Raw genomic sequence first — 13,045 nt, 5'->3', positions numbered from 1 at the left:
TCGCCTCAACTCACTTGAACACTTTAAGTCTGATTAACCTTTGAATTACACACCTTGGAAAGACATCATGAGTTAAGTTCCCCAAGCTTGACCAGTCCGGCAACTGATATCGTGAGCATTGCCAATGTCATTGCCAAGGTATTTGAAATTATCTGCTTATTCAATGGTAGAGCCGTTCTTGCCGAGTAGAACTAGGCGGTTGGGTTATTGTACTTGAACTAAGTCCTTGATTTGTTAAGGAGTAGAGTGGTACCCTGGGTGGCACTTTCTACGTGGTGTAGGAGGTCCTTTGCAGTTTTGATAATATCTTCAAGAAGGCAGATGCCATCCACAAAGTTAGAATACAGTCTTCTCCCTAGTGTGGGACCATAGGTACTGCTGACAGGTCCCAATGACTCTTGTGTAATATTATATACATTTTTACTTCTTAAATAAGACAGGATACAATAAACTGTGAATGGTTTCACAAAAAAGGATTGTGTTTTGAAATATATCCAAAGCCATAAGGGGTGTTTCGTACAGCAGGAAATTTAGAGTTATTTGGATAAATGAAAAATTTGGTTGCAAAATAAACACTTCCCTTTCCCACACTAACTAAACTACTTTCATAGCCTAACAATGCTTTATAGATTCCAAGTACAAAGTGTGTTTTATTAGGCTTTAATGTGAGATTTGATCTAGACTACACCCAGTTAAAAAATGCATCTGTGATTGACTATCTTAAAGACAAGTTTTGAAAATACCCCAAAGTTTAAAGGCAAACAAAATGTGCAGATTAGATTCAAAGACGATAACTTTGTCATGATCATTAACATACTATAAGCTAGTTTTAATGACTGTTGCAACTACTAAATAGTTTGACAGGGAAAGAAGTTAACTTATTTTGATATTACTACACAATTTTCTCCTGAATTAATCACTGAAACACTCGCTGTGACTCACATTGTCATTAATCACATCTTCAATTTAAAGCAAGTGCAAAATATCCAAAAATCCACCAAGAGACTCCTCGGTCCTTAGTTTTTTGTTTATCATGAATCAAACAAATAGTTAATTAGTTAGTGAATTCAATTCCTTACTGGAGGCACGTGCGTTCATCCAAACATCGATAGTATCACTACCAACGCTGGCACTGGTATTTGATCAATACTAGAGCACCAGGATTGATATTTTGGGCGATCGTGGCTCAAGAGTTGGCAGTTCGTCTTGTAATCGGAAGGTTGCCGGTTTGAGTCTCGGTCATTGTGTCCTTGCGCAAGAGACTTCACCTGTTGTGTACTGGTGGTGGTCAGAGGGCCCGGTGGTGCCAGTGTTTGGCAACCTCGCCTCTGTCAGTGCGCCCCAGGGCGGCTGTGGCTACAACGTAGCTGCCATCACCAGTGTGTGAGGTGGATGACTGAATGTGTGAAGCACTTTGGGGTCCTTAGGGACTAAATAAAGTGCTGTACAAATACAGGCCATTTACCATTTTGCTTCTATAAGATAAGATAAACTTTATTAGTCCCACATGTGGGAAATTTGTTTTGTCACAGCAGGAAGTGGACAGTGCAAAAGTAATGAAGAAAAATTAAAATATAATAGAAGAAATACAGTACACAACTGTACACAATAGAATAAATTAGAATACAATATTCCTATCAGGAGTTCAAAATGTATCCCTTTTAACTGCAGTAAATTATTCGCATTTTTAATGAAATAATTTACCTCAAATATGCACAAAAATAACTTTTTTGTGTTGACTGTCACGTGACAGACAAATAACAAGCATATGAATAAACACATAAATTACTGTGGAGAGTAACAGTGATTTAAAATTGGCTCCTTAAAATGTGTTTAGAATTTGAAAATTGATGATGATTTATTTCATTAACGTGCCCCACTGCTCTGTCCTACATAGAATCGGTGTCAGTAATGCTGAACCTGTATGTACATGCTTACAGCGCACTCAGTGGAAAGCACCTGCACACCACGAGCGCCCCCACACTTCCTCCTCGAACCTAAAGGCGACGATGCTGCTGTGGGCGGAGTCTCGCGGTGCCTTCAGTCTCCTCGCTGCGCCGAGGAGAGCTCCGTGCGGCGTTGCGCTCAGACCGGTCGGACCGGTCCGGTAGTTAAACGGCAGTTTAACGTTAAGCCCGGGAGACACTCAGAGAGGAAACAGGTGAGTCTGAGCTTTTCTTTAAACCGAAGCTTCGAAAACATTCAAGAACTTTTTTTTTACCTCTTCATATTTACTGCTAATGCTAAGGAACTTATGCTGCGAATGAAATACGTGTGGAATTAATAAAAGACTTGTAGGAACACCGTGCTGCTTCATTCAAAAAGTAGTAGCAGGACTGTAAGAGGATATGACAGGACACTGAGACAAATGGCCCAGGATTATGGATGGAAACAGAGACTGTGATAATATAGTGAAGTGTGACAACTAATAACCCGTATTATACGCCTAATATTAATAACAGAACAGGAAATATTTTATTAGAAATTAACTACGACACTGTAAATCATACAAATTAAATAAAGCAGGTAATTATACCTTTTAAGGTCCTTTTGAATTAAAGCTAAAGAACAAAACAGAAGTATAAAGTGGCAGAAAGCAGAGTGACAGGAACTGTTTCAGAATGTAACATAGTGTATTATTTGGTTATATTGCAACATCAAACGCTACTTATGATTTTAATTTGAGAACAAAGAGGTGTTTTGAAGTATTAGCAACAGATAAATCATAACCAAAAGAACCAGCATGAAGCACAGCACAGGAGTACTGAGAGGTTCCTGTCATAAAGTCCTCCAGGGTGCTCAAGAGTATTTTAAAGAAGTGAAGTGAATCAGGTCTAAAATTGGGTAACTATGTTTCCTGAAAAGGGGGCAAATATATTCAAGTCTGAGAAAGCTGGAAATAAAAGATGTTTCCTTAGCCTTTCCCTCAAGACTCTGGTTAACCATGTGCTAATTATTTCAATTTAATATTGACTCTGATGCAAGAGTAAACTTCCTACCTGGAAATGCACTAGGTCTCCTATGTACATGAAATTTTGTTTTCACAAAGACCTTCCGATTCAGATCAGAGCACCGCAACAAAAACAGCAAACACAAACACCGGCCCTGATGCAGGACCCTCATACTACAGTCCCGCATCATGGGTTGTGATTGCTTTGCTTACTGAAAGGATTTGCAGTTGTTACTAGATAGCAGAAGCTGACATACACATCACTTCTGTAAAATTCAGCCTGTCTTACAGCCTGTTATCCCAATGTAACAAAGCAATGCTGGTGCATGCATGCATTTTCCCTCTATCATAACTGCACACCAGCTTTCCTTAGAACCCGCCTTAAGTGGACCAGACCAGTGAGACTCCCATTTCTCTCAGTGTTTAACTGCACATTTAATCTCTGAGATATGTTGATATGAGAAAAAGAATTGTAATGTCAACAGTATGTCTCTGTTTATCTACAGGATAAAGAAATGCTGATGTATTAAATGAAAGAAGTCTGTCACCATGACTGGTTGGGTTTAAATTGTAAGAAATAAATGCGGAAAATTACAAAAGAAAGTTCTGGTAGCTCATTGCTCAGATTGTCCTGTCAGTATAAAACAAAGTTTCTGTAAATTCACAAAAAATGGCAGATTTCTTATTGTGTAATTTCTATATTAGATCAGATTTGTCAGTTGCTCAGTTATGTTGGAGTAGTATGAGCAGTTGCTGTGGAGGTCCTTATTAGGCGAAACAGGGCAAGTAAAATTTATCAGAATACAGACCAAAATTTATGCCCTTGTTCACATGTTCCAAAGATTCTGTGTCAGGCTGATTCTGGCCCCCAGCCCTTATGTTTGACACCCATTGTCTAACATCTCTGCTTATATCAACACATATTTTGCAGTGTGGACTGAATTTATAAAGGGGTTGCATAATAAATAAAGAAATTACCTGTTTTGTAAGTACAATAATGACTCTGCATTACTTTACTTACATTATAATCAATCTAGTCCTTGTCGGCCACTGAGAATATCTTTATAGAATTTTTATTTTTTTATTCCTTGCCATTTCCACTACCCTCTTGGGCTTTTACTTACAAATGGAGGATATATAACACTCACTTTACCAAAAACTGATTGCAGTTTCTGACAAAAGTTTTATTTCTGACTGAAAATGACTCAATGCTATTTATGAAACTTAAGAAAACACCAGCAATAAGAAAAACGCTGCAAAAGCACACAAAACATAATGGTAATGGGAAAAATGACAACGAAAATAGGAAAAAACAACGGAAATAGGAAAAAAGAACACAGAAATATGAAAAAAGAAAACAGAAATATGAAAAACAAAAAAAGAAATAGGAAAAAACACAAGGGAAGTGTTTCTGGGGAGACAATAACCCGACGGACCAGTTGCAGGAACCCAAAACATGGTAGCTGTGTTTTATCATGATTCATATACTACTGATGATGGATTTTTAGGCTAATAGTTGGGCTAACACACTTACCTCTCATCTTTTCTTTCGTCACAAAACCGATAGATCCTCCACTTCTTTTAAGTGTCTCCCAGCACAATTCTTAGCATATTTTGGTTCCTGCAACTGGTCCGTTGGGTTATTGTCTCCCCAGAAACACTTCCCTTGTGCTTTTGGAAATCTGTTTTTTCCTATTTCCGTTGTGTTTTGTGTGGTTTTTTTTTTTTTTTTGTTATTCTGGTGTTTTCTTAAGTTGCAGTCCGTTTGGCCTCTCAGGGCCACCGTACCAACAACTCATTTACAACAGTTGAAATACCAGCAAATATTTTTATGGCAAATCTTTATGCAAGATGATCATTCTTCCAAAAAATGTCTCTATTAGCTCTATTAGCTGGCAGTGTTAAAGTAAGAGGCTAAAATTAATAGGTGACCAACTTAGGATGACGACTTAAGCTCTGAAAGGTTCAACCACTGACTGCACCACTTCTCTTACACTGAACAGATTGTAAGGTTTAGGGAACACAATATCTTACATGATTTCTGGAGCATTTCTGCATGTGTACACATTGAATATGGCAGCCAGATTTACAGTTAACTTCACTGCAATTCAGTCAGCTTTTTACAAACAAGAATTAATGCTTGGGTTTTGAGACAAAAGAACCACAATTTCACCTCATTTTGCAACCTTTTACAGCTTATCTAGACTGCAAAGAAGTGTCCTAGTCTAGATCGAGAGAGACAGAGGGAGAGATAAAAATTTATTAATCCCTTGGTGGGTTTCTGTGGGAAATTCATTTAAAAAAACAAAACAAGAATTAAAACACACCTATTCATGGCAGCAGTGGGATTTGAAACCATGCCCCTAAAGAGACTGGAGCCTTAATCCAGTGCCTTAGACCGCTTGGCCACCCTATCAAATATTGTCTCCTTGTTTTATCAGCCATTTTCAACTGTTCACATGTTTTTGCATTGCTTTGGTCATGCATCTTGTTCGTGTTTTGTTCATCTTGTTGCAGGAATCGCACTTCTTCTGTAAAACCAAGGAACAACTCAATGCCATCCTGTGTGCTGCCAAACCACAGCTTGCACAGATTTCCAGATCTAACTACCAAGGATCAAAAAGTCAAGAGTGCTTGAAGTAATTCCTTAGACACGGATGCAAATGTTTCAGATGTCTCTTTTATAAACATCTTACACTGTCTGTGTATGTAAGAAGATATAGATGACTGTAGACAGAAGTGTTCTAAGCCGTGTCGCAAATTCGCCATTGGGCACATTTAGTTTATTTCTGTCATACAGCCATAACAGGTTTTAAACATGGCCATGGAAGCAGCGGACATGATCGTTGTAGCGATCTACTTCATCCTGGTGTTAGGGATTGGCTTCCTTGCAATGTGGAAAGCCAATAGGAACACAGTGAGCGGCTACTTCCTGGCGGGGCGTTCGATGAACTGGGCAGCTGTGGGAGCTTCTCTATTTGTCAGTAACATAGGAAGTGAGCACTTCATTGGATTGGCTGGATCAGGCGCTGCTAGCGGTCTCAGCGTGGCTGCATGGGAGCTCAATGCTGTATTACTGCTCCAGTTTTTAGGCTGGGTGTTCATTCCAGTCTATATCCAGTGTGGCATCTACACTATGCCAGAGTACCTGTCCAAGAGATATGGGGGCAATCGACTGAAGGTGTACTTTGCTGCTTTATCTCTTGTCCTTTACATCTTCACCAAGCTGTCTGTGGATCTCTATTCTGGAGCCTTGTTCATCAAAGAATCCTTAGGTTGGAACCTCTATCTGTCCATCCTCCTCCTCATCGCCATGACAGCTCTGCTGACCATCTCCGGAGGTCTGGTTGCTGTTATCTACACAGACACAGTTCAAGCGTTCCTCATGATTGCTGGGGCCCTCTGTCTGACAGGCATCAGCCTCTTCAAAGTGGGAGGGTTCGAAGGTCCTTGTTTCTCTTTCATGCATTCATGAATTTATGTCAATTGTTTAACTAAACAATGCTTAACCGTGTTTTGGCATGTCTTTGTAAGGTGTGAGACACGGTTACATGGAGGCCACTCCAAACATCAGTGCCATCTTGCTGTCTTCACCCAATCTGACGTATTCTGAGTCCTGCTATAACCATGCCACTCCGAAGCCAGATAGTCTGAAGATCCTCCGAGAGGCCCAGGATCCAGACCTGCCATGGCTTGGTTTCTTACTCGGCCAGACTCCTGCCTCTATTTGGTAATGCTATTTCTTTTAAGACTAATTTCCTTACCAATACGGTTTTGTACAGCCTTGTGTGTTTAAACACTCCTAATCCCTAAAAGATTTACTCTGAGCCAGGTGTTTTTCTTCTTTTGCCACCTGTTAGATTTGATTGCTTTAAGTAAAAGTAGACTGAATTTGTTACCATGAAATGCTGCCCGGAGGAGCATTTATTCTTGCTCCTTGGCTTTGTATGCTTCATTTAATTTTTTGTAGTGCTACCCTCAGGGCAAGTATGCTAATCAACCATGCAACATGTGTGCAAGGTCCTGGTTGCTCGCTGGCATCGCAGCCAAGACCTTGCACACATGTTGCATATGATTTATTTTCCTCAAAAAAAACCCAATGAATTATACAGTTAGAAATTCTTAAAGTAGAGGCAACACATATAAATTGAGTGGTGCTTCTTCACAGTAAGAAGGTCCGTGGTTTGGTTCAAGCCATGGAGCAAGAATCCACACTCCTCAGGTTGGCATTATTGGCAGTAAGGTCAGTTTCAAGCAGTTAAATCTGACAATTGAGAAATCTTTCTTTGTGGGTACTCCAGTTTCCTCCCACAGTCCAAAGACATGCACTTAGTGGGGTTAGTTTGTGATTGTTAATTGGCTATGAATGTGAGTGTAAATGGTTGTCGGTCTCCCTGAATTACCCCTGTGACAGAATGGTGACCTGTCCAGCGTATAACCTGCGTCATGCGCTATGGCAACTGGGATAGGTTGTAAACCACCGCAACCCTAAATTGGAAGAGTGGAATAAAATGGATGGATGGAAATTCTAATGATGTTTAGTTCTCATTCTTTTTCTCTAACATCACTGAAAGTCCAATAAAGGCTTTAAATATCTCAGTGGTCAATGATTGACCTATAAAGTCATTTCAGTGTCAACATACATTTTTTTTTTTTTTCAATGAAAATGTTTCATGATTTATTAGACTGTGAGATCTGAGGTGAAAGACTGACTGAGAGACCCTCCGTGGAGCCACAGAACAAGCACGGTCTCAGAAATGTCCCTAGAAGAGTTCTCACAAAGCTGACTTTTGGGGTCATTACAAATGGCACAGGTAGTCCAGAGTATACTAAATAGAGGTGAGTACCAATTAGCAGACTAATTTTTGTGTCTATGTGCTCCAGGTACTGGTGTGCAGATCAGGTGATTGTTCAGCGGGTTCTGGCAGCAAAAAATATTGCTCATGCCAAAGGGTCAACAATCATGGCCGGTTTCCTCAAAATCCTGCCAATGTTTATCATTGTCATCCCAGGTAGAGACATTAACCACCCTATGAATATCTTACACAGATAAAATTCTGACTCTATACTCACTAATTGTCTTACTGATGTATCCTATGTGATCATGATTCCAGGAATGATTTCCAGGATCTTATTCGCTGATGACTTGGCATGTATCAGTCCAGAGCACTGCATTGAAGTGTGTGGCTCTGCAGCTGGCTGCAGCAATGTGGCTTACCCAAGGCTCGTCATGTCAGTAATGCCCGTCGGTCTCCGCGGGTTGATGATGGCTGTTATGATTGCAGCTCTAATGAGCGACTTGGACTCTATCTTTAATTCTGCAAGCACCATCTTTACCCTAGATATTTACAAGATGCTACGAAAGCAGGCGTCGTCCAGAGAGCTGATGATAGTAGGCAGGCTGTTTGTCCTTTTCATGGTGATCATAAGCATCGCCTGGGTGCCTGTGATCATTGAAATGCAGGGAGGCCAGATATTCTACTACATCCAAGAAGTATCAGATTATCTGACTCCGCCCATAGCGGCTCTCTTCCTGCTTGGCATCCTGTGGCGTCGTTGTAATGAGACAGGTGCCTTTTGGGGAGGGATGGTAGGGTTTTTCCTTGGAGCTCTCCGTTTGGCTTTGGCATTTGTTTATCGAGAGCCACTCTGCGATCAGCCTGATGAACGCCCGTCCTTCATCAAAGATATCCATTACATGTATGTGGCAGCCATCTTGTTTTGGATATCATCTGTGGTGGCTGTTGTTGTGAGTCTCTGCACTCCTCCACCCGAAGAGGGACAAATCCAAACCACTACTCTCTGGGGACTAAACAAGAGAAAGAAGCTAAAAAATCAAGAAAGAAATGCTGAAAAAGACGTCAGTGTTTTGAAACCCCTAAATCACTCAGCCTTTAATGGAAATGGTGTTCTTGGTGAAGAAAAGTGTCACAAGGACCCAAACTTGCTCAATGGCTCTGAGACAAATCTTGAAAATGGCCAATCAGGAAGCAGCAATAATGTCACAGCAAGTGATATAGAAACAATCTATTCAGTACAGAATGGTGGCTGTGCTCAGAGTTCAGGCTCCAAAAAGGTAGAAAATGAGGAAAGAAGAGGAGTGGAGGAGGAAGACGAGAGCTGTGGAGCAGGGGACGCAAAAGAGGAGCGTGGATGTTGTATTAAGGTTTTCGATTGGTTTTGTGGATTCAAGGAGGAATTGTCCAAAGATCAGGTCATAACAGTTCAAGAACAGGAGAAGATGGTGGAGGAGCTTCTCTATGAACCTCCAACGACCAGAATCATCTTAAACATCGCACTGGTGGTGGTTTGCTTAGTTGGGATCTTTCTCTTCATCTATTTCTCCTTATAGGTTCAGTTATTTCCAAACAGAAGGCCAGATTTGTCCAAGAAATACAGAACAGGCATGTTTGATACAGTTAATTACCCATTACACAAATGAACAAAAGCCACATTTTAAGGATACAAAAGGCATGGGGCTACCATATTTTATTTTGTTATTCAATTTTTAAAAGATGGTAGAGTTTGAGATGTACTTGTTGGCAATACACTTAGATGCCCATATATATGTGACAAAGTGAAACCCTTTAAAAAGCATTTACCCACGTTGCCTTTCGTATATTTTGGTTGTGCTGGGTATATGCATACATACGCATATACTGTAGGTCAGCAGTCCCCAACCACCGGGCCATGGACCGGTCCGTGAGTCGTTTGGTACCGGGCCGCGAGAGTTGAGGCTCCGGTGTGAAATTTACGGTTTTAAGGGTTTTTTATCATTAACTCGGTTTCCCTGGGTCTTTTCCTGTGTTGTAGTTGTGTCCTTTATTTTGAAAGAAATATTTACATGTTACCATAGCGACCAGAGAGCATTAAGGGACAGAGAGGTCCAATGAGGTTGGCGCATTTCAGGAGGACGCTGCTAATAAAGTTACACAGTGAATTCGCGTTCATTACTATATTTTCAAAATACCACCGTTTTTGTCTTGGTCGTATCATTTTATTGTGATTTATTTATCCGCGACACCTTAAAGGCCGGTTCGTGAAAATATTGTCTGACATTAAACCGGTCTGTGGTTTAATGTCAAAAGGTTGTGGACCGCTGCTCTAGATATTGTACCTAGAGTATGTAGGTACAGTACTGTAAAACACCAAGCTGGTGCTTTACATTGTTTTAGTTTTTTGTAGAGAGAAAAGCTCTGATGTTTTGCCTTTAGCCTATATAATAAAAAAAAACACGTCATGTGTTAGTCCAGACCTTCCTGAAGTGTGGGAACCATTGCAGGGGGGGCGCGGTATGAAAAGGAAAAAAAACAACAACAAAACACTGCTAGCACTGGCGCCTCCACAAACGCAAATCAGGAGATGAAGCATAGCTGAATGTTTCCAAACCAACTTCATTCTAAGCCAAATATGGTGAAGCAAATCTTCCCTTTGGTTTCACCTGCACAAGTGCCGAGGTAGCTCTCCTCTGCAGAATTGGTTTTCTGCACGTTCTTGATTTTTAGTTCACAAACACTTGTTGTAATGACTAACTACTCCTGACATTTTGGAGATGTTAGCTCTTTATACAGTAAAGTTACAGCTGGATACAAATAACATCAGGCTGATCCTGCCACGATTTGTTCCCCCGGTTCAAATCACAGACAAACAGTATCTCACAGCTGTTTATGTTTTTAAACCCATTTTGCACAGAGAGGCATTTTTGAAAAATGTATTGATAGCAATGTTGAATATTATTACACAGGAAAAAAACAAGATGTAAAGTAATCGCACCGTGACGCCTCTGCCTTTCTAAATAGAAGAACAGTAGCTGCGTGTAAAACCTGCAGACAGTCAGATTAACAGTATTTTGTCTCTATCTGCCATTCTGCAATTCATCTCTTGTAAACAATAACGTGGTGCACAGCGTGACGTGAAAAAAGGCACATACCTTTGACGTTGCGTGATGAACTTTGTATTCCTCGTCCACACGTAAACGCAAAAAAGGAGTTTTAAAAAATCTCAGTTTTCGGTGATTCCAAACGCCGTTTACGTGGACGACACAGCTGCGTTTTCAAAAACACCCGTGTAGGTGCGGACGCAGCGTAAAAGAGTTAGTAGTTTATTTTCTTACTACCTGTAATTTATTGCAGATTACTTGTATTTGCTTAATTGTTTACTAAATGTTTGAGGTGTGAAAGAAACCGCAATGGAGCAAAAGATGGGTGTGTGTGGTTGGAGGATGTGTGTGTGCGTGTGCGAGGGGGGGGCTCGAACATTTTTCTTGTAAAACAAAGGGGGGCCCAGCAAAAAGAGTTTGGGAACCGCTGTGTTAAGCTGTTGGGAAAATACAAATACAAAAATACAAAAGAGGAAAAATGTGATTTCAGAAAGTAGAGTTTGACCGAAATAAATACATAATCTAATGTAACATTTTATAGTAAATTTATATTTTCTGACTCTATACTCACTAATTGTCTTACTGATGTATCCTATGTGATCATGATTCCAGGAATGATTTCCAGGATCTTATTCGCTGATGACTTGGCGTGTATCAGTCCAAAGCGAAGTGTGTGGCTATACGTATAAATTATTTTAATTCATTCGGATTTTTTATTCTGAACTAACATGAGTAAATGTGTACAAATAATGACTCAAAGTGCACTGTTGTGTAAGTACAAAGTTTATTTTAATGCACCTTATGTTTTTACAATGACTGTTTGTCAGTGTATGATTTACACAGGTCATTAGTAAACTTGCTTTAGTTGTAAATCAGGTTTTACAAAAAATATGAAGCTGTCAATGAGCTACTAGCGTAATTTTATAAATTACATTTTATTTATATAGCGCCAAATCACAACAACAGTCGCTTCAAGGCAATTAGGTTTTATTGTCCCGTACTCATTTGCATATAGGTACATGAGGTGTTTTTTCCGTAGTGCCACATTTATAACACTGTACACTTGATGATGTCAGAGTTGAAAACATAAATTGATTTGTTTTTGTTGTATGCTACAGATACAATTGTGTAATTTTGAATTAATGCCAATGGGAATGTGTTCATGATATTCATAATGAATGTGAATGGCTGAAATTGACTGTGCCTACATCTTTTCATTTAAATGGAAATGTAGGTAATTCTGTTGTTTTTAGCCGTTTTTACTTCCAAGACATACGATCATGACACCTGGATTAGTGCTTGATACATATTTGAGTTGGGAAAAGCATTTGGTGTGATGGTCATGTTTTATTTTACCTGTACACATACGCAGAACTCAAAGGGTGCCTTGCACTTTCTTTAATCACAAATTAATTAATTAATTGTGATTTAAAAGATGTCAAATTGTAAGAAGTTTTGCTGACCCTGATCATCAATTTAAAGATAGGACATACTTATATTGCAATATTTCCATTATATTATTTAGCACTGAGCACTTAAACAGCAACAGATTAAAAAATTAAAACAATTTATTTTTATTTTTTTAAGACACTGATTGAAAGTTGTACAGATTTAAAGTTTACCACTAGTAAGTTCTTTAAAAGCATATTTTACAATAAAAACTTTTTAAAAAACAAACTACTAAAAACAAGTGTCTTTTATATAATTATTTTATAAATTGATCTTTGCTTAATGTAACTGCCATTTTAAGCACACTGAGGGTTTAAGTATTTATGTGTGTATATATCAGGACTATCACATGTTAATGGTGCGCAGTGGTTGGAAACTGGTGAACACTGCAAACTTTACAAGCTTTCTTTGACCTGATTTGCTTTATTGAGAATGAGGGGAACATGTGAGTTATATCTGTTTATAACTACAGAACATAATTTTAAGACAGACATCCAGCAGATGGATTAATTTCCAGCAATATTACCACTCGCGTTATTCCTGCAACCAGCTCAAGCAATACATAAGAACACCCAAGCCGGGCATCTTTCTACCACTTTTGTTGACAATGCAATACTCCAACAAGTGTGGGCTGCACTTCAATGTACTGAAGGCCTCAATTTTCACATGCATAGTGAAATATTAACAAGATAAACTGGCACAAATATGTTCCTGGGTTGTGGTGAATTTAGGTGTTTTTCCTCAGGTTGCTATTTTAACTATAGCTG

General features: G+C 39.4%; 1 protein-coding gene across 1 annotated transcript; it reads left to right on the top strand.

Annotated features, from left to right (window-relative positions):
• Window positions 1-2,044: 2,044 nt before the first annotated feature.
• Window positions 2,045-9,745, top strand: LOC102309405 (sodium/myo-inositol cotransporter). The gene is made up of 5 exons (XM_005949979.2): window positions 2,045-2,161; window positions 5,468-6,396; window positions 6,485-6,680; window positions 7,835-7,962; window positions 8,065-9,745. The coding sequence occupies exons 2-5, from the start codon at window positions 5,769-5,771 to the stop codon at window positions 9,300-9,302; spliced, it is 2,190 nt and encodes a 729-aa protein (XP_005950041.1). The 5' UTR covers window positions 2,045-2,161; window positions 5,468-5,768; the 3' UTR covers window positions 9,303-9,745.
• Window positions 9,746-13,045: the final 3,300 nt, after the last annotated feature.

Source organism: Haplochromis burtoni, unplaced genomic scaffold, assembly GCF_018398535.1.
Source record: "Haplochromis burtoni strain Fernald_Lab_line unplaced genomic scaffold, NCSU_Asbu1 Contig_681, whole genome shotgun sequence".
In the NCBI taxonomy this organism is placed as follows: Eukaryota; Metazoa; Chordata; class Actinopteri; order Cichliformes; family Cichlidae; genus Haplochromis; species Haplochromis burtoni.
Note: the sequence above shows the minus strand (reverse complement) of the source record. Positions and strands in the feature narration are given on the sequence as shown.